Source organism: Drosophila ficusphila, unplaced genomic scaffold (genome assembly GCF_018152265.1).
Source record: "Drosophila ficusphila isolate 14025-0441.05 unplaced genomic scaffold, ASM1815226v1 contig_47, whole genome shotgun sequence".
Taxonomy (NCBI): domain Eukaryota; kingdom Metazoa; phylum Arthropoda; class Insecta; order Diptera; family Drosophilidae; genus Drosophila; species Drosophila ficusphila.
In genome coordinates, this window is record NW_025064388.1 from 1,170,902 (window position 1) to 1,193,006 (window position 22,105).

Sequence of the window (22,105 nt, forward strand, 5' to 3'; positions counted from 1 at the left end):
AATGCAAAGGGAAGACAACTATACGAAGCTATGAAAGCCAATAATAGCCGTACAATAAGTACATGAGAGCCAACTTACTGGCCAACGGACACAAAAAAACTTCCCTACTTGAGTGACTTTTGCATTACCAAAAACTTGACAAACCAAAACATAATAATAAAGTCACTCACCAATCTTAGTAACCATAAAAAGCACAGCAGACCTGACAAGAAACACTCCGAGCCACACCCACAAAACGAACTGGAACATATTCAGGGAGATATTACTTGACAACACGGATACTATGGCCTCCCTAAAAACAAACGAAGAACTAGACTCAGCTATAGTGCACTTAATCGACAACATAATTAAAGCTCTATGGCAATCGAAGCCGGCTCTGAACCCCGTAATAACCAAAAGGACTCCATTACACATAAAAGACAAAATCAAACATAAACGCCAACTAAGAAAAATCTGGCAGTCCATCAAGCATCCAAATGACAAAACCAAGCTAAACCGTGCAACAAAAGAACTCAAACAATCGCTACAAGAGTACAACGAAAGCCAAATCGGGAGACAGCTGGAAAATCTGGGAACAACGATACCTACAAACTACTCCCTATGGAAAGCGACTAAAAAACTGACAAAAGCAACTATACATAAACATCCAATAAAGACAAAGAAAAACTCATGGGCAAGAATAAAAAAAGAAAAAGCTGACACACTGGCCGAACACTTTGAGGAATTTTTTACAAACAGTATGGACAACCAAAACAATGAGCTTCCATCACAATTACCCAAAACCAACTGTGCAATCAGAAAACGACGATGTACGAAACAAGAGAACAAATATTAAAAGTTAAAGACAAAAAGACACCGGGCTATGATCAAATCAGTGGTAAAACACTAAAAGAGCTGCTAGACAATACGATTAGGTTTATAAGAGACATTTTTAATGCAGTGATAAGATTGAAGTTCTTCACTTCGAAGTGGAAAATTGCCCAGATTACAGCAATCCCAAAACCTCATAAAAGTGCAGCTCTTTTTAGCTCATATAGACCGATCAGAATCAACCCTATCTTAATAGAACAAAATGTGATCCCACGCCATCAATTTGGTTTTCGAAAAAAACACTCGACGGTCCAGCAAGTGCACAGAGTTATAAACAAAATATCAGAAGACTTTGACAACAAGAAAGTTTGCGTAACAGAATACATGGGCATTGCAAAGACGTTTGACAAAGTATGACATACAGGACTACTCCATAAGCTTCACAACATCCTACCACTTAACCTATTCACCATACTAAAAACTTACTTGACCAACAGATATTTCTATATCAAATGCGACGATGAATGTTCAGATCTTATGCCTGTGGCAGCGGGTGTACCCCAAGGCAGCGTACTAGGACCAATTACCTTATATACACAGCAGACATCCCAAATCCACTGACCCATGGTTCCAGGATTGCAACTTTTGCTGACGACACAGTGCTAATGGCCTCTAGCTACACAAAAAAAAGAGCAGCAAACACACTTCAAGAGATCCTAACAACAACAATGTCATAGTTTGAGAAATGGGGCATTAAAATAAACAAGGATAAAACACAACAGGTGGTATCCACAAAAAAGAAAATAACTACCCCAACAAGAATAAAATTAGATGACGAAATCCTGAAACTAAGTACAAGCGCCAAATACCTGGGACTCACTATTGACTCAAAACTCACGTGAAAAAATCATATAATAAACAAACGAAACGAAGTAAAAAACAAATTTCGACAACTCCATTGGCTTCTGGGAAGACAATCAAACTTAAAGGTATCAAACAAGTTACTAATTTATAAAATAATAATAAGACCAATCTGGAAATAAGGAATATAAATATGGGGAACAGCCAGTAAATTCAACCTCATCATAATACAAAGAGCCCAGACGAAAATATTAAGAATAATATCTAACTCAGACAGATACACAACAAATGACCACATCCACAGAGAGATATTAAAATACAAGATGGATAAATCACTAGACCTGTCACAAAAATTGTGGAGATTTTGGCTTCTTCTTGGAATTTAGTAATTTACTATAATCTGGCTGCCGATTTTGAAACGTTAAATTAAGGCAAAGAACTATTACCCAAAGTAAGAGTGATTTGCGAAAGACTTCACAGTTTCGAAGATCAGTGTCTTTTAGTTTTGGATAATACAGAAAGGAAGATCTCAGACTTGGAAGAAAATAGCAAACCTTTTATGAATCAAAGTAAGGCAAGAAATAGGCGAGCGCCTTTTAGTTTTATGAGATCACTATATCACATATTGTTTGGGATAATGGACGAAAAAGATAGAGTACGAATGGAAATTAACATTAGAAGTTTAGAGTACAGCGATGCTCTAAGGCTCGAGTTCTATGCAGTACTTAAATCCAAACTAGAAATAATAATTAAAGCAGATTTCACTGTTCAAATAGATGAGATATATAAGTTGCTCATCACACGAAATTTTTAAAGTGGTTTGGAGTCCAATAGATACACCAACAATTAATCATACTGAAGAAATTGAGAAATTTTTAAACGAAATAAGTTACTTGAAGATACATAAGCTGAAATTGCATGAGTTAGATTTTCATCATGGTCATACTGGTCATGCATGGTTAATGTTAGCTATTGGAATAATAATAATATTAGCTATAAACTTTATAAGAAAAATAAAAATACAAGGGCAACTGCCTTGCCAAGTAGCATACTTAGCGTTTAAAAAAATAATCTTTCATGAAAAATAGTTATCTATATATATAAAAATGGAGACAAAAAATGTGCGCAATCGCATCACATAAAAACGGCTTGACCGATTTGGCTAAAAATTGGTATGGAGATAGCTTAGAACCAGAAGAAGGTTATAGCATAAGAAAATTTTGGGAAAACCTTCTGGAAAAGTCGCTAGCGGCTCAACAGATGTACACAATGTTGTATGTAAAAAAAGATCATAGCTGCGTTGATATTGTGTATCGATGAAGTCGGTAAATAAATATTTAAACAAAAAAATCGAGCGAGCTTAAACAATTTGAAATAATGCCTGCTGTTAGACGATTAGGACTTGGACGGCGTTCGCGCAATGTAATAAATAGTCCGAATTTCCGTAATAGTCGGACGCAAGAGGAACGTGCAGAAATAAATGCATCGACACGTGCCTGAATGGCACAGCTTCGCGCTGCACAAACCCCACCTCAAGCCCGACAAAATAATAGAGGATGAAGCGACCAACTATCCGACAGAATTTTTGAACTCACTGGATGTGCCAGGAACTCCGCCGCATAATTTGCAACTGAAGGCGGGATCAGTTATTATCAGGGCTAACAGAGTTATGTTCTTAAAAACGTTAAAATATGTATGGATTTATGGACGAAAAAATAGAGAAATATGGACGAAATATGGAAGAAAAAAGGGATAAATATAGGTATAAAAATGAATAAACGTAGACGATTATATCGATCATATTATATTTTAATGTCTTAAAGATTATTGCAGAATAGTATGACATGTTGTGTAAGATTACTAAAAATAAAACTACGGCGTTTGTCACTTAATATATGTTTATAAGATGAAAATGAACGCTCAACATCGCAAGTTGTAACAGGAGCATTTGCATATGCATTCAGCTCAGCAGGTGATAAATTCGCGATAAGATCGTCACCTTCTGTAGAACTATCAATCAGATTTCCTGCTAACATTCGCGATATGTCCTGAAGAATTCGCAGACCTGGATTCTTATTTGATACAGAATCAAACTTTTGACAAATGACTGAATCGTTCCCCATTTTCAATTGGACACCAACTTTTAAGAACAGGTCAATTCCATCAGGCACAAACATTTTTTGGGATTGTATCGAATTCAGCGCAGTTACAATACACGAGTAGTTTCTTTTGAGATAAGCTAAGTCAATCTTAATGCTTGGCATAGCCAGTAGGTCTTGAGCTGCTCGAATAGATTCAGCATCATCCGCATCGAAAGAGTTGATGATTGAACGCGTTTCTTCAAAATGATCGGCAAAATATATGGCGGCCTCAATCCACGTGCCCCAGCGAGTAATAATTGGCCTAGGTGGAAGTGGAATATTTGGAAACGCTTGCGCAAATTTTTGGCGTCGAAGTGGAGCCTGCGAGGAGTAGCAAATGAATGTAAACGTCAAACCGCGGTATATTACAGTAATCTGCAAATTCCAAACTCACCTTTGCGAAGATATTTTTCACGTTTGAAATCAGATTATTGACGTTCGAATATTTAGTACGAATTGTTTCAGCTACGCGATGTAAACCATGAGCTAAACACGTCAAATAAACCATTTTTGGATAAAGCACTTTCAGGCTTTTCATAGCTTTGATCATATATGGCGCCGCGTCCGTTACGACCAACAAAACTTTATCGTATTGTATTCCTGTAAGTAAAATTTTATTTTTGAGCAACAAACAAACAATTTCAATACAAATTTCACTACATGCTAAACATACCAGCTGGCCAAAGTGAACTTAAACAGTCATTGAAGAATGTGGCAAGTGTGTTGCTATTAATAAGCTCCAGTATTTTGATGGAAAATAAATAACTGAGGCCTCTCTCCTCTTCGACGCCCAAAACACCGAATACGAAATTAGCGACAAATCTTTGTTCACAATCCGTCGATTCGTCTACAGTAATCCAAATGTAATTGTCCACGGCCTTTTTACGCATTTTTTCCAGACAATTTTCGTACAATTTTGGCACATACATACATATGTACTTCGAAGTGAACTTTCGGAAGGTGCTGCAAAACCCGTAAACTCGGAGATGAATTCTTGCATGCACGGATGTGCAATTTTGTGCAATGGTATATCTGCACGTAGAAAAGTGTTTGCCAATTGCGTGCAGAAACCACTTAATTTCGGTCCATGTGTTGATTGCTGAAATTGCGTCACTAAGGTTTGGCTCAATTGCTGATTCTTTTATTTATTAGAAACCGAATTCACATGCTTCTGTGTTGCAATATGCTGCTTGACTTGAAATAATTGCGTGGCGTTGATTTTCACTTCACAGAATTTACAAAATAAAACGGATTCATCTGCACGAAAAACATGTGGATATTCGCGTAGCATTCGCGTCAAAAACCCGCGTGTACTTTCTTTTTGTGTTTTCGGCATGATTAAGTAAATCTTGAAAGTAACGGAAACTAACAACACTACATAAGATTCGATGAAATAATATAGGCAAATACGGAATACAACCTATCGTTAGACAATAAGGAATACCATTAATGTAAATACATATAAAATTAATCGATAAGTAATCGATGAGTATAAGGCAAACGACAGAAATTTCATAATATTTAAGCTTTAATGCTCAAAATATGGATTTATTCAAGTGATTGTGTAAAATATGGATTTATAGGAAAAAAGGCGAAAATATGGAAATAAATATTTTTTCATTTAAAAACATAACTCTGTTAGCCCTGGTTATTATAATGCTGCGGAATCTAAATCATCCGAGATTATGCAACGGTACGCGGTTGTCCGTTAAGAAACTAATGAACAACGCGATTCAAGCGACGATCATCAAGGATAAATTTAAAGGAGAGGAGTTCTTATCCCAAGGATTCCGATTATTCCATCAGCTCTTCCATTCAAATTTAAGATGATTTAGTTCCCAGTAATCGCGAGGCCAGTCGTTGGAAGTCTGCGGGATAAATCTGGAAAATCAATGTTTTTCACATGGACAGTTATACGGAGACTGTTCGCGTGTCGGGAAGTCGTCATCATTATTTATTTTTGCACCGGATAACAAAACAAAAAATTTTGTTTATCACATCGCTCTCCAATGATTTCAAGTCAAAAAAATTTCACAAAAAATTTGAGTTACCAGTGTTCTATTATTACTATGGGGTTATATGAAATCGTGAAATTGAGGCGAGACAAAGTTCGCCGGGTCCGCTAGTATTATATATATTATATTATTATATTATTATATATAGTTATATTCTTGGTCCTCGAGAGCTAGTGGGATGTTCAAGAGGGGGCTTAGCTGGGGCCACCAGGCGAGTCGCAGGTTGCGGATAGCGAACGGCCTTTTATAAGGTTAGTTGCGAATAAGCGCAAGCTAATAAGCAACCCCGGACAAACAGCGGGTACACCGGAGTCGGTGTACTGATGAGACGTTTGTATGGCCGTCTTCAAAAGTATAGCCTCACACATTCCTCTTCCCTCACGACTACCTATCAACTCCCCTCCCCACACAATCTCACTCCGGGCCGGACTAAGGTGTCATCCGACCCGTGCCGATGGTCAGCCTGGCTGGGGGGCCCGGATTAACAAATAGCCCAGTCTCTCACGGAGGGTTCAGGCCTTACCCGGGTATGGCGGATCTCTGCCCGGGTGGACCATACTTTCTCCGCAACTCGTGGGATTCGACTATGAAGAAACATACGAACACCAAATTGCCGCAGGATATCCCTGCATCAAGTGCCGCAAGGCTCTTGGAAAACAGACTCCTTGACGGAGTGCGACCCCAGGTGGGACCAGCCCCACCCAGGAACGCAGCTTCCATCAGGAGTGCGTCACGGACACAGAATGTGGGACAACCCCCACAACGATCGACTGTTCCAGTTCGGGAACGTGGGCTACCGGCAGGACCATCCCGGCCGGCTTGCCCACCCCCGCGGCTGTACAGAAGACCAAGCCTGCCAATAAGGCAGATGTCCTTCCAGCCAGAGGACAACCAACAGGAAAGGCCTGTCGGGGTCCAAGGTCAAATGGTACCTCAGGTATCTTCAGCAGGGCATGACACCTGATGAAGCTTTGAAGAAGGCGAAGGAGCCACGACCAGTGGCACAAAACGTTGCCCCTGCCAGCAAGCGGGCAAATAGTACCCTCACCCCTCCGATGGACACCCCGAAAAGGTCCAAGTCAGAGGGCATCAAAGAGGCAGCGGCACCTCCCCGTCCCAAGGCCTGATGAGCCAAGCACATCGAAGGCGGCGGCGACGAGGAGACCCCCCTGAGGCATCTGCTGGCACACCCAACGTGCTGAAGGCGGGTGACAACGGTGAGAAGCAGCCACCCTCCACTTGTACGGCTTCTCTCACTGGCACACACACCTCCTACGCGAAGGCCGCCAAGAGAGTCAGAGTTGCGGTACTGCCTGAGGACTACCCGCAGGTGTACCTGAGCAACGAAGAGCTTGCCGAGCTGGAGGAGGCCATAATGGACGATGTAGTCACGTCTGAATGGGACTCAGCAGTCGCCTTCAAAAGTATCCACTTTAGGGTCGGATACCTTCCGATAGACTGCCTGGACCAGGACTCGGCGGACTGGCTGAGGGCTGTAACGCCTCAGCTAAGGACGTGGAAGGGCGTGCCCCTTGACACTAGGGTAGGAGAAGACATTCCTGCGGCATACAATGTCACAGTCTTCTGCCCTAGAAGTGCAGAAAGAAGCAATGAGGAGCTTCTGAAGATGCTGGGACGCCAGAACAGAATGGAGGTCGATTCCTGGAAGGTGATCTCCCGAAGGAACGACGGAGGCGGGGCACTCCTCGTTGTAGGAATAGACCAACTAACCCGAGATGAGATCGTCTCTAAAGGGCACCAGCTGAACTTTAGATTCGGGACCGTCTCGGTGAGTGGTCTCAGGAAGGCGGCAAAGATGGCCGCAACAGAAGCAGCGCCCCCCGGCCCCAAAGACGGCAAAGTGGAGGTCGAGGAATCCCTCGAAAAGCCACAAGAGCCATTGGGTGCAAAGGAGGAGGCTATCGCCGATATGGACGTGGAGAGTGAGGATAAACATCCCTCGCCCTCCCAGGAGGTGGCACAAGAGCCCCGCCTAGAAGATATCGACAAGAAGGACGCCGACGTCAGCCTGACGGAAGGCAGTGAAGGGGAATGCCCGCCCCCTTCACAAAACATGGAGCACCCGCTCCAGTAATGGCTGCACACCGCAGCACGCAGCTAGCCCAGGTGAACTTACACCGGGCCAAGGCGGCATCCGCCGTCCTGGCCAGGTTGTTCACCTCCCAATATCTCGGGCTAGCTCTCATTCAGGAGCCTTGGTGCAATCAGGGCATTAAAGGCCTGTACACCAAGGAATCAAAGGTAATATGCGACCAACGGGGTGCACACCCAAGAGCATGCATATTAATAAGGAAATATATCAATTATAATATCTTTTCAGAGTTCCTAAGCAGTGACTGTGTCGCGGTAACGCTGAGCGGCACAGGAAAGTTACCAGCAATCGCCATAGCATCGGCGGGGATGCAGCATGCCCACCACCGGAAATCATCGGACTCGTGGAATGCTGCAGGAGGAAGAAGTTACCCCTAATCATAGGATGTGACGCCAATGCACATCACAACAGAGGTGAGCAGCTAATAGAGTTTATTGTAAATAGTAACCTAGAAATCGGTAATGTCGGGTCCACACCGACATTCATTACTAGAGTAAGAGAGGAGGTCCTAGACATAACTCTGATGAGCAGGTCTCTAGGACCACTTATCAAGAACTGGCATGTGTCGCCAGAGGAATCAATGTCGGAGCACCGAATTGGATCAGGGAGTGGATAACCTCTGCAAGAAGATAACCAATGCTTTTGAGGACAGTTGCCCTCTTGGCAGACGGAAAGCAGATAGAGACGCCCCATGGCAGAATGACAACCACCTGGAACGGCTCCGAAGCTCCACCCGCCGGCTCTTCAACAGAGCAAAAACGAGCGAGGATAACTGGGGACAATATAAACAAAGCCTGATGCTCTACAACAAAGAGATCAGGAAAGCTAAACGGAAGAACTATAGAGACTTCTGTGAGGCAATCAGCACAGCCCATGAAGGGGCAAGATTGCACAAGGCTATGGCCAAAGTTGCACCAGAAAGTAACCTAGCCCTGAAGAAATGTAATAACACCTACACTTCCGATGACAGGGATCAACTCACTTCCCCAGGAGCTCACCCCTGGCGGAAGATACGTCCACCCCAATGGAAGAAATGTCCACTCCGTGACGCCAAGTCTCTAGTCTCTCCGGAGAGACTTAAATGGGCAACAATTGGGACTTTCCAACCATTTAAGTCACCTGGTCTGGATGGTATCTCTCCATCATTCCTGCAGCAGGGACTGGATTTACTCCTAACCCGCTTAAGGAGACTGATGCTAAGCAGCCTAGCAATTGGACACATCCCAAATGCGCGGCGTAGAGCTAGGGTGGAAGAAAGACATCACCAACCCAAAGTTCTTCAGACCTATCAGCTTAACTTCGTTTTGCTTTAAAACGTTGGAAAAGCTGGTAGACTACCATATTAGGAGCACAGTTCTTAAGGACTGTCCGCTGCATCCCACGCAGCACGCATACAGGGTGGGTCGTTCAACAGACACTGCACTGTACCAACTTTGTCACACTCTTGAAGGGGTAGTGGACAACAAAGAAGTTGCAATCTGCGCCTTTCTGGATATAGAGGGAGCCTTTGACAATGCGTCGCATGATGCTGTCTTAGCGGCCCTCGCCAGAAGGAATATAGACGCGACAACAAGAAGGTGGACTGGAGCCTTGTTAAGCTCCAGGCAGGCAATGGCGACCATTGGCAACAGCACAATGACCGTTGCCACAAGCAGAGGATGTCCGCAAGGTGGAGTCCTGTCTCCTTTACTGTGGAGCCTACTAGTAGATGAACTACTAAAGAAACTCGCCGACAGAGGAATACAATGTCAGGGCTATGCCGATGACATAGTAATAGTAGCCAAAGGGAAATTTGAAGAAACGCTTTGCGATATTGTCCAACTCGGACTCAAGATAACGCTCGACTGGTGCAGGGAAGTTGGACTTAACCTCAACCCCGCAAAAACAGTCATTGTTCCTTTTACAAAGAAGTACAAACTAAAGAAGATGAGACAAATCATGCAACTATGTACTCCCGTAGCAATAAGCCGGGAAGTTAAGTACCTCGGAGTTACCCTCGACAGGAGGCTAACGTTTGCAACCCATATGCAAAAGACAGTGGATAAGTGCCTCAGGGCTCTCTTCACCTGTCGGAAAATTGCAGGGAAATCTTGGGGGACCTCACCCCAAATTATCAGATGGTTATAACTTATAATTGTGAGGCCAATACTCACATATGGGTCAGTAGCCTGGGGTAAACAAGCTAGGCTCGTTACCGCACAGAAACAGCTCCAAAGGCTGCAAAGACTGGCATGCATATGTATGACAGGAGCAATGAGAACCTGCCCCACTGCGGCACTGGAAGTTCTCATGGAACTCACTCCGCTACACTGCGTAGTAGAGTTACAGCGGAAGGCCACCCTACTAAGAATCACTTCTTGTGGTAATGGCAGTGACCGCATCCTCAGTTCTAGGCAGTGCCGGATTAAGTTAGCGCGGGGCCTGTAGCAAATTCTGTCAAGGGGCCCTTGCTTTGCTTTAGGTTCTCAAGTTTAGGGTATTAAATAAAACAAAATTGTTACAATTAAACTTTTCTGGATTTAATATGGGCAAATTTAGAGATAACACTTTCAATATCGACTTCTTTAAGCAAATCATGCTCTATATTCAACAAAGTGAGATGATTAAGACGTTCTTGGCCCATCGTGTTCCTTAATTCATTTTAGAAATGTGGTACAATTTAAAATTATTGTTGTAGATTTTGATACCAACGTTTCTCGTGGTAGGTATTATACCTACACCTACCTTTAGTAATTTAAAAACGTTTAAAATCCAAAATATCCAAATATGCATACCTTAAGCACTTATTTTATAGTAAAGATATTCAAGGAAATTAAATGTCGACGAACACATAAAATGTGTAATTTTTAATTGAATAACTTTTTGTTTATAATTTGAATAGTTCATGTTTAAATTACCTGCCTTTTTTACTTGAGACTCTGAAACACCTTGCTCTTAATCTACCGTTACTAGCTTTCAATACTCTCGAAACATGATCGATATGATAATCGATTCAAAAAAAGGTCAGCTATATTCACTCATAAAATGAATCTATATTTTATAATAAATCAACCAATTATATATATTATATTAAAATCGATAAAAAAAAAGTACAATCTCGGCTACGTAAACTCGCAAAATAAATGGGATGGCTTTCATTCGTACAGAGTAAAGTTTTCTGATCGCGGTCAACTTGGTGGCCGCCAGAGCGACCTCTGTCTTCGAATGATTGCAAGTTGACACACAGCCTCCTCGTGGCACCTCCTGGGTAGCTATCTTAGCATCCGCTAGATAGTGAGCTAATGTGTGCAGCGATGTCACCCGGACGTTAAACGGTTGAGCGCAGGGTTTGGAACCCGCCTCGTAAAAGAAAGAAGCCCAGTGAAGACCAAAGCGAAAGCCTCGGATAGGATACCCCCTTATGTTGACGACCACCGCAAAACGAAAATGGACTATGATTTAAGGATATGCACCTGGAATGTCCGAACCCTTAATTGGAAAGGTGCCTCTATCCAACTGGCGGATGCCCTCGAAAAAAAAAAAAAATAATAAATGTATACCTATATAAAAAAATGAAAATCTGGCCGCTTGAAGGGTAGAAATGTGGTTTAATTTCGGATAAAATATAACGTGACGAAATCGAGTTTTATATTTTCAGATGGGAGTAAAGCATAGCCTAAGCGCTTCACGCTTAAGTCATGCAAATTATTTTTAGGTTCCTATCTAAATTTTTTTGTTTTTTTACGATCAGATAGGTAGGAGTTGGAGCGCGGCCGCGCGGGGCCCCCCAATGCGCGGGGCCCGTAGCATTTGCTACTCCTGCTATATGGCTAATCCGGCACTGGTTCTAGGGATGCAGCAAAACTACTAGTCGAACTTCCCCTGAGCTCACACCTCAGGGACGAAATGACAATAGAATTCATCTTTGAAAAGAATTTCTCTGCTCATCTGAGTAACAAGAAAGAATGGACCACCATGAAGGAAGTACACTCCATGGCGAGTCACACTATAGCATGGTATACGGACGGGTATTTAACACACCAAGGCACTGGCCTTGGAGTAGTAGGACCACGAATCAAGTACCATGAATCGTTAAGCCAATACACCAGCATATTCCAAGTTGAAGTTTGCGCCATAGGACGGTGTGCAGAGCTCAATATGAAGCGTGGGTACACAAACAAGGACATTGCGATCCTCTCGGACAGTCGAGCGGCAATTACTGCACTATGCAGCAATAGAATCACCTCGAAGCTGGTTCGAGAAAAAAGAACAAAGCTGAACCTTCTGGGCAGCAACAACAGGCTGTCATTAAGATGGATTCCAGGACACAAAGACATATCCGGGAATGAACTAGCCGACAGGCTAGCAAAACTAGGGGCGGAACGACCCTTTATAGGACCCGAGCCTTACTGTGGCATAGGCAGACACACAGTCAAAGATTTCCTAAGAACAGAAGAGGTACATATGAGGCAAGCCTGTTGGGAAGACACCACAGGCCAAAGACAAGCCAAAACCCTCATCGTCAATTATGACATGAAGAGGTTTAAGAAGCTTATACTACTAGGGAAGAGTTCACTTAGGATAGTTACCGGCTTACTAACCGGACACTGCAAACTAAGGAGACACCTATTTAATATAGGGATTACAAACAGGAAAACATGCAGATTCTGTGATAGCGAGGATGAAACCTCCCTACACATAATATCAGATTGCCCAGCACTAAGTAGCCTGAGGAGCAGAACCCTCGGGTCCAGGTTCCTTATACTTGGGACCTCTGGAAGCATCGACCCGATAAAGCTTCTTAACCTTATCGAAGGAGCCGGGTTGATGGGTGAGCTCTAAGCTCAGATAGGGGGTACAATAGATCCAGTTGGGTCGAGGTAACCTTTCACTAAAAATTTTAATAAAACACTATCAATAAGCGAGGAGTGCTGCTGACACTCATAGTTTTAAGTACAGGCTATTTTAGTCTAAAAATATACTTATCTTTGTAAGATTTGTACACACCAAAAGGTTGATGTACGAGGGTCAAAGATAACTCTCCCGCTTTGATAGCAAACGCGGCCTCTGCGTATGCCGTAGATTCATAGAAATATTTCCTATATATATCGAACACAAGACAGAATAAATTCAGTTTCCTACCAAATCTTAACCAGTAAGTGTCTTTATTTTGGAGGCATTTACACCCAACTTTTTGGTGGCCCCGACGTGATACAAAATCAATAGAAATTCGAACAATCTAAAACTAAAGTGCAACCATATAATTAATTTTATTATTTTCGTTCGGTTCAAAGTTGTTCTATTTACATAAGCGCAAGCTGTAAACTTCGCTAGAGTCTCGCACACCCGCCCCGCGCCTCCGTTCCCGCTTTTTGTTTCGCGAGTTCATTGCCTATATTGCATATATGCAAATAGACGCACATAAAATTTTGGCTTAAATCATTGCACAGTGGAGTTTAATTAGTTTGCAAGTGATAAAATAAAAGCAAATTTATTACAATGTCAACAGACACAACTCTTTCTGCTCCAGTTGGGGAAGCAAGATATTTTAAATTAAAGGCACAGTCAATGCTTTTAAAGCTAAAGCCTTTGAGAAGTCCCTGACTGTGGCGAAGCTCCAGGCAATGAGTGAGGAAGAATTGGAATTTCGTGTTGAACGCCTGGACGAGAATCAGGCTGCATTTATCTAGGTCCATGACGGGCTTGAGGAGCTGGATTTTAATGAAATTGGCAGCATGGTTCACGATGTCTTTGGGGAGTTAATCAGCAAAAATTATGTTAAGTCGAGCCTTGGATGAACGAAAGCGTCAAGCAATTCGTAGTTCCACACTAAGGCCAGGGCTATCCAGGAATTTCCATTCCGCGTGAGCGGCTAAATAATCTAATTTACCTGAATTGAGATTGCCTGTATTTTCTGGTGGATATACCGAATTTGCCGATTTTCAGTCTGTGTTCAAGGCCATCATCGACAACGACGTTGAGCTCACTAACATTGAGAAGTTGCTGCATTTAGAGGCTTGCCTGAAGGATACAGTTCATTGGAAATTTGTGAAAACAATTATGCTGTAGCCTTGGATTTGTTAAATAACCGTTTCAATAAAAAACATCTAATTTTCCAATCTCACATAATGGCCATTTTGTTGAATAACCGTTTCACTAATAAGCATCTAATTTTCCAATCTCACATAATGGCCATTTTGTGCAGTCTGCTACGAAACTAAGAGATATTTTAAAAATGCTGATAATGATAATGCTGTCTGATAAAATAAATGCTAATCTACGTGGTCTTCAGTCAATGGGTTCGGTAGAGCAAATGTCAAACTGCGTTCTTATTTAGGTCAATTGGGAAGAATCAGCAGAATTGATGAAATTTCTTCGATTAATCAGTTTACTACATTTTTGTCCAAGCGTTGTCAAAAATTGGAAAACGAAGAGCACACTGAAGCTTTGTACTCAAATTGTTCACAATCAGGAAAAACCCGTAACAAAAGCATCTTAATTTCCACCAACACTTCGGGACATGGATGTATTGTGTGTGACAACAGTGGTCATTCCATTTATAGCTATCTGTATCTGTTGTTGGAGATGCTCGATTTGACTCTGAAGGAGTTTCCGTTTGCATTAAGCTAAAGTCGCATACCTTCGATTACCTCGGATGTCTATCTGCTCTTGTTGCTCCAGCGATTACTGACAATCAACCCAGTTTTACAGTTAAGCTCGATGGCCGGAAAATTTCCGCTAATATTCAGTTGGCCGATCCTGAATTTTATAAATCTCAGCGTGTAGATCTTCTCATCGGCATGTATTTTGAGTTATTATCTGTAGGGCAGATTAAGATGGCTGCTAGGATACCCCTATTGCAGAAAACGAGGCTTGGTTGGATCGCAACAGAAGGTGGATCTTCTACTATGAAGGCAGCTGAGGTTCATTTCGTGACAAATTTTCGTCGTTTAGACTCTGGTGAATATTCTGTACAATTACCTGCAAAGAACTACATAGTCCTCGGATGACAATTCCAATGCTTTGCAACCCATAGGCCAAAATGAATTCATTGACGGTCTACTTGACATACCTCTGTGTCAGGTAAACCATGTTCGATACTCATTAGATCGTTTACTTGATTTGTGCCTTGTCTCAAGTCCTGAAACTCTATTTCTCTCCAAAGCATCACCACTTACGCTGCCTGAAGATCCGTATCACCCTGCTTTCGAGGTGACTATCGACACTGGTGTAAGAGTTAAAAATAATGCTACAAAGGCAGCCAAGCGAATTCATTGTTTTCGCAAGGCTTACTTTCTGAGACTTAATCATCTTATATCTGGCAATGACTGGTCCGATATCTATTCTTTTAATAATATGGAAGTTGCCATTAGAATTTTTTGTTCGTCAATCGAACTGTTTTTTAACTTGTGTGTTCCGCTCTATAACCCGTCAACATCCAATAAACCACCTTGGCTTAGCAAAGAGTTGACGCACCTTAGGAATTTAAAGTCCAGACTTTATAAAAAAATATAGAATTTCAGGTTGTCTGTCTGTTTTTGGAAAATACATAAGAGCTCGGTCAAACTTTACCGTGCTTAACGCTCACTGTTACAAAAATTATTTAGTCGGCTGCAGGTCACAGTTTTTACGGGATCCCAAACAGTTATATAATTTTGTTAACACCAAGCGCAGATCATGTTCTTTTCCGCCTTCGCTTTCACTTCATTTCAACGTTAACATTTCATTTGAATATTGTTTTAGTTTTTAGCAATCCGGCAAGCAAATAAAAATTCTCATCTCAAAATCATCGCCTGCATATCACAATATATAATTGAAGGTACGTAACTTATTGGCCGTCGAAAATAGCAACAACAACAACGCTGTCCAGTGTCTTTCCACGACTTCAACCTGCAACGATTCAGAATCATAGTTTTCAAAACTACTCGTTCGAAAAACGAAGGAATCGCACAGTCAAATGCTAAGCGACAAGGAAATTATTTATGCTTTACACACGCACAACGTTAGGCCCGATTCGATGGGAAACTATTTGAATAACTACAAAAACACTGTTGGTTTGATAAACGATAAGAAGGCCAATCTTTCTTGCGATTTGGTGGCATCATGGACCGTTCAGGTGAGCGATATGGATCAATGCTTGCACCTTTGGAAGTACACCGGAAGTTTTGAGAAGATTGACCAGGCAAAGGAAGATCTTTGGAACGACCCGAAGTACCTCAGTTTGATGCAAGAGCGTTCGAAGCTCTTGCGATCCCGTCATCTTCAATATCTGTTTGCCATTAATTCGCGAGATGCACTGCCGCGTTCTTGCTCCAACTGAGTTCTCACCTTCACAATGATTACCTGGCGGGCTATATTTCTTCGCAGTCTGATGTAAATTTGAAGCTTACCAACGCTTAAACACCTTTGCTGTGAATTGCTGAGAGTTACGACTTCGCCTCTTTTCCTGTAAAATAGTTATTGTAAATAATGCCAGCTATCTATGCAATCATTTTAATTTTTTTTTGTGGTATAATTAATGTCAAAGTTGAAATTGTTCTCGAAATTTTTACAAGCCTCTATGCGTGTATCACTTTCGACGACCTTTGAATTTAACAAAACCAATTTTGTTTTTATAAAATAAAGCAATTATGAAACTGTTAAAAAAAAAAAATTGAAAGTATGACGGCTAATACTGATCAGGCAATAGCCGATCTGTTCGCCTAATTCTTTCAAACAACTTACTCCACAGTGTCTCATTGAAGTGAGTAATATTTATACGCAATACCTAAGTCGAACTTAATATTTCGTCCCACTTTAAACGAAAGCACCCTACTTTTGGATCTTTAACATGTAACACCAGTTTACTCCCCAGGTCCAGAAGGGATTCCAAGGTGTGCTCTTAAACACTGTGCTAATGCATTGTGTAAACTTCTTCTCAAGCTGTTTACCCTATCCCTACAAACTTGTCAGTTTCCCATGTTTGGAGGGAGTCATTTGTTATTCCCCTTCATAAAATGGGGAACAAGTCGGATGCAAGTACAGTAGAATCCGGTTATAACGACGTTAAAGGGACCGACCATTTTTCGTCGTTATAACCGGAAGACGCACTAAGCAAAAGGAGGAAAAAAAAATTTTTTTTTGATTATTTTATGGTTGCTGTGTTTGTAATAGGTTTTTAAAATAAATCAAATTAATTTTTTAATTAAAACGAAAAATTTAATAAATTAAATTCAAAAACATAGGTTTTTCTAAATACTGAAAACTGAATGAGCGTATTATTGCACATATTGCATATGGAAAATTAAAACATTCAGTTTTACTCGGAAAAAAAGGAGAAAAAACTAGAAATATAACAGGACATCTCATGGAATAGACTATGAGGTCTGCACACACAGTGTGACGTCGGCATTGCACTTCGACTCTCTCTCTCTCTCTCTCGCAGCAGCGTTGTTAAAGCGACAGCTGTAATTCCACCTAATCCGCTAAATATTCCCCCACAAGAGGTTTCTGAGACCGGACTACCGGTCCAAATTGTCACTGCAGCTCCACAACCTGCAGTAGCAAAACCCCCTCATTGTGATTCCACAAGCGAAACAAATATTTGTTTCTCGGCTACACCCTGATCTCACATCATTTGATGTTTCGTCTTATATTAAAGACAAAATAAATGCCGATAACGTGATGGTGGAAAAATTTACCTTTTCATATGCTAGGAACATTTCATCGTTCAAGATAAATGTTCCTGACGAACTTTTTAGCACCATATGCTCGAGCGATTTTTGGCCGGCAAAAAAAATGGTTAAGGAGTTCGTAGCAAAAATAAAAAAGAAAGGACCTACGGGAATAAAACTCGCCGGCCGGGACCAACAAACTGCGCCGTCCTTAGCTCCTTCCCCAAAAAACTAACCACTAACTTCTTAATTAGCTATCAGAATACAAGAGGGTTGCGTAGCAAGCTAACCAAATTGTATACTGATAGCTTTTCGTTTGCATCCCAAGTTATTGTGTTTACAGAAACCTGGTTAAAGCCGGAGATCTTTAGCTCCGAAGTTTTTCCCGGTAAGTACACAATATATAGGCATGACCGTCCCTCTAGACGGGGAGGGGGCGTCCTTATTGCAGTGGACGCTAACCTCACGTCAGAAGAGGTTTTGACAGATGTTCCTTTGAACTTAAAGTTAGAATTTTTATGCGTAAAACTGTCTGTTGCTGGCAGGTTAATTTTTATTACCTGCTCTTAAGTACCTCCTTCGTCCGATCTTGAGGACTATTTTAGGCACCTATCTGTTATAAAGTAAATTTCGAGTTCTTTCTCCGATATGGATCAGTTAGTAGTTCTAGGTGATTTTAATATACCTGGAACTACATTGTCCTCGGATGATAATTCCAATGCTTTACAACCTATAGGCCGCAATGAATTCATTGATGGTCTACTTGACATACCTTTGTGTCAGGTAAACCATGTTCGAAACTCATTAGATCGTTTACTTGATTTGTGCCTTGTCTTATATCCTGAAACTGTTTTTCTTTCTAGGGCAACACCACTTACGCTGCCTGAAGATCCCTATCACCCTGCTTTCGAGTTGACTACCGACACTGGTATAACAGTTAAAAATAATGCTATAAAGGCAGCCATGCGAACTCATTGTTTTCGCAGGGCTAACTGATCTGTACTCCTGCCATAATTATTTAGTCCGTTGCAGGTCCCAGTTTTTACGGGATCCCAAACAGTTCTATAATTTTGTCAACACTAAGCGCAGATCATGTTCCTTTCCGCCTTCGCTTTCGTTTGAAAGTATGACCGCTAATAGTGATCAGGCAATAGCCGATCTGTTTGCCCAATTCTTTCAAACCACTTACTCCACAGAGTCTCATTCAAATGAGCAATATTTATACGCCATACCTAAGTCGAACTTAATATTTCGTCCCACTTTAAACGAAAGCTTCCTTCTTTTGGATCTTCAACGTGTTACACCAGCTTACTCCCCAGGTCCTGACCGGATTCCTGGGTGTGTTCTTAAACACTGTGCTAATGCATTGTGTAAGCCCCTTCTCGAGCTGTTTACCCTATTCCTACAAACTTGTTAGTTTCCCATGTTTGGAGGGAGTCATTTGTTATTCCCCTTCATAAAAAGAGGAACAAGTCGGATGCAAGTACAGTAGAATCCGGTTATAACGACTTTAAAGGGACCGACCATTTTTCGTCGTTATAACCGGAAGACGCACTAAGCAAAAGGAGGAAAAAAAATTTTTTTTTGATTATTTTATGGTTGCTGTGTTTGTAATAGGTTTTTAAAATAAATCAAATTAATTTTTTAATTAAAACGAAAAATTTAAAAAATTAAATTCAAAAACATAGGTTTTTCAAAATACAAAAATAAAGTTATTTAATAAGGGTGTTCAATAACGTGTTCAAGCGCTTAAAGGAAGCCAATTTAAAAATAAGCCCGTAAAAATGTCAATTCTTCAAGCCAGAGCTTTTGTGCCTGGGATACCGTGTGACAAGCCAAGGAATAGGATATTCGGGCGGAGCGTAGTAGTACCACCGATTCGTGCCAGATTTCGCAAGAATATTAAATCCGTTAAACGATCTTCTCCGGAAAGGTACAAAGTGGGTATGGACGCCGCAACACCAAAAGGCGTTCGAAGAAGTAAAGAAAAGGTAGTGTACCCCCTGCTGACCTGTCCAGACTTTGAAAAGCCATTCACTTCGCAAACAGATGCCAGCGATAGGGGGCGATTCTAAGTATGAGATAACGACTGGATCTCTTGCCAGGAAGGCGAGAAGGTTATCTCATACTCGAGTCGAACCCTGAATGGGGCGGAGAATAACTATTCCACTACGGAGAAAGAATGCCTAGCCCTCGTCTGGGCAACCCGTACCTGGAAGGGGTAGTAACGAAATATTTGGCATTGAAATGGCTAAACAGCATCGAGAGCCCTTTCAGATGAATCGCAAGGTGGGCCCTATGATTGCAGCCGTATGACTGCAAAGTAAGTTACCGAAAGAGTCAGCTGAACGTGGTAGCCGATACTCTATCCAGACAACCGTTGCCGGAAATATTGCTAATAGCCAAAGAGGGAGTATTGGATGATGGAGGCTGGATTAAGGACATGCACCAGAAAGTAAAAACCCAGCAACAGAAATTCCCGGATTACGTATTGCAGGGCCGGCAATGAGGACGAGGTAGCTTGCTTGGTAGCTGCGTGTACAGCACGATATGCGAGGAACAGTTTCGTGGAACAACAATGACTCACCAATAGCTGGGCATAGAGGCACCCAAAGAACAATTGCGCGTCCGGCGGCCGGATCCTGAGTTTGTGGGACCTAAATCCAGATGTTTCTAGTTTTTCAGAGAAGGGACAACGGAGTACAGTTCGCAAGCAATGCGTTCAAAAAGTTTCTAAGCGAAATGGAACGACAAAACGGGCCAATAGAACGGGAAAGAAAATGACAGCACAATTCACGGAAGAGGACCAGAGAAATGGCTTGAACTCATGCAAGCAGCCAACTCGAGCGTGTCGGACTCGACTGGTTATTTTCCAGCCTTTCCCCGTCAATGGCTTGAACCACGACTGCGAAACAGCTTGTCTGACCAAGAAACAATAGAAACAGTAAAGGTAACGGAGAACCAACCGAAAACGCCCAGAAACTCGGAGTTGTTTGAAGTCGAGCGTCGCAATTTAGAAATGACCGCTAAAGATAAGAGCAGACACTACAACCTGAGATGGAGAGAATAGAAGCCCAGAATAGGAGATATAGTCTGAGCCCGGGAACACCGTCTGTAGAAGGCGGTCGAAGGATTTGCCGCATGGCGGTAGCAACAGATCGAAAAGAAGTCAGTGTGACCAGAGGGCGAGGGGAAGAGATACCAAGAGGCTCGAAAACAAAGAGAGGGAAAGAAGAGGGAAACATCTCGGGCGGAATAGGAAACACCGTCGTGGTGGCCAATATAAGCGGAGTCCACGCTTCGGTGGGGATGAGTCAGCGAGAAGCAAAACGCGAGTATACATCAGTTGGCAGGAAACGAAATACGAGCATACATCACTGAGCAAAACGCAGAGCGCGAGTATTCAACATTCGACAAGAAAACAGGATCATCGCGGCACAAGCTACAAGGAGCATCGTGGGCAATGGCAAAAAGAAGTACAAGCAGCTGAGCGTACAAGGAGGAAGTTAGCTACGTCGAGACATTCGGAATTTAAGTCCTCAGGTCTCCGAATTGAGACACAGGTAGCTGAGGTCCTGTAGGCGTCACGCGGCTAAAACAAGGCTATTGCGACCAGACGTGTGCTTGATCCATCTCGTGGCGAGGATTACGGAGAAGGATGGGCAGTTGAACTGTACGGGTTTTAAAGGAGTGTACGTCGAGAACCCTACGGTGTCTCCAGATTCCTAGAGCAGCAGATCCCGGGAGTCAAAGGCCACACAGCAGTGGAGGCTAGGGTGGAACGTTCGTGTGGACATAGCGTCTCGTTCAAAGATTATTTGACGGATACAGGGCGTACGCTTAGACCGACGTTGAGAACTGGGCCAACATCCAGTGGTCCGGCCGGGACAGAGCAAGGGGGCAGGAGGCTACTGTTGCAAAGGGCGTACGCCTTAAGAGCACGGCACCTGTTCACACTAGTGTGGGAACGGTGTCGCTTCCCCAGCCCAGATAGTACAACTCCAAAAGATTCGGCGGCGGTATTCCACCCGGATCGTGGAGGCAGCTGACACGGATGAGGCAGTTTACCAAACCACGAAAACATAATTCTGTCAATCCGAACTCTAGTTAGAGCTAAAATAAAATCTTTTCGTTCTTATAAAGAATATGACAAAGTTACCTAGAAAAAGATATTGAGTATTTTGCAACAAAGTCATGGTGCGTTTACACCTTTTTAGTACCGAGAAGCATCCCTTAAATTGTAAGTTCATATATTGTTTATTAAAACTTACTTTATAATCCTTTAGCGATACAACATCATTAAAAACCGTGTTATTCTGAATAGCTGGTTTTTTTTTAATGCTTGGAAAAATAATTCCATCTTTTCGAACTGCTGTTTTCGATGCATTATAAGTAGTGTTGACGGTTGATGACATTGTGTATAATTGACCCAGCATTATATTATCTTCAGTTGAGGATGTAAATGTTGTAGGTTGAATAGTGGTCATTATAGATGGTTTTAAAGTTGTATCAAATATAGCGCGGCTTAAAATA

At 42.1% G+C, this 22,105-nt stretch overlaps 3 protein-coding genes across 5 annotated transcripts in view; 1 reads left to right on the forward strand and 2 right to left on the reverse strand.

Moving 5' to 3' along the window:
• LOC108101089 (angiopoietin-4) overlaps window positions 1-22,105 on the reverse strand; it is a 224,589-nt gene that overhangs the window by 117,909 nt on the left and 84,575 nt on the right. For 2 of the 3 annotated variants that reach the window (XM_043208470.1, XM_043208472.1), the window contains exon 3: window positions 21,844-22,096. In XM_043208470.1, the coding sequence (XP_043064405.1) occupies window positions 21,844-22,096 (253 nt within the window). Of the gene's footprint in view, window positions 1-5,452; window positions 5,694-21,843; window positions 22,097-22,105 lie in introns of those variants that run through there. The other variant, XM_043208471.1, reaches the window with a different exon arrangement.
• LOC122320302 lies at window positions 3,429-5,344 on the reverse strand. The gene is made up of 2 exons (XM_043208473.1): window positions 4,207-5,344; window positions 3,429-4,133 (listed from the first exon to the last, which is right to left on the reverse strand). The coding sequence occupies exons 1-2, from the start codon at window positions 4,360-4,362 to the stop codon at window positions 3,489-3,491; spliced, it is 801 nt and encodes a 266-aa protein (XP_043064408.1). The 5' UTR covers window positions 4,363-5,344; the 3' UTR covers window positions 3,429-3,488.
• On the forward strand, window positions 15,629-16,572 carry LOC122320304 (protein NipSnap-like). The gene has a single exon (XM_043208475.1). The coding sequence runs from the start codon at window positions 15,877-15,879 to the stop codon at window positions 16,237-16,239; it is 363 nt and encodes a 120-aa protein (XP_043064410.1). The 5' UTR covers window positions 15,629-15,876; the 3' UTR covers window positions 16,240-16,572.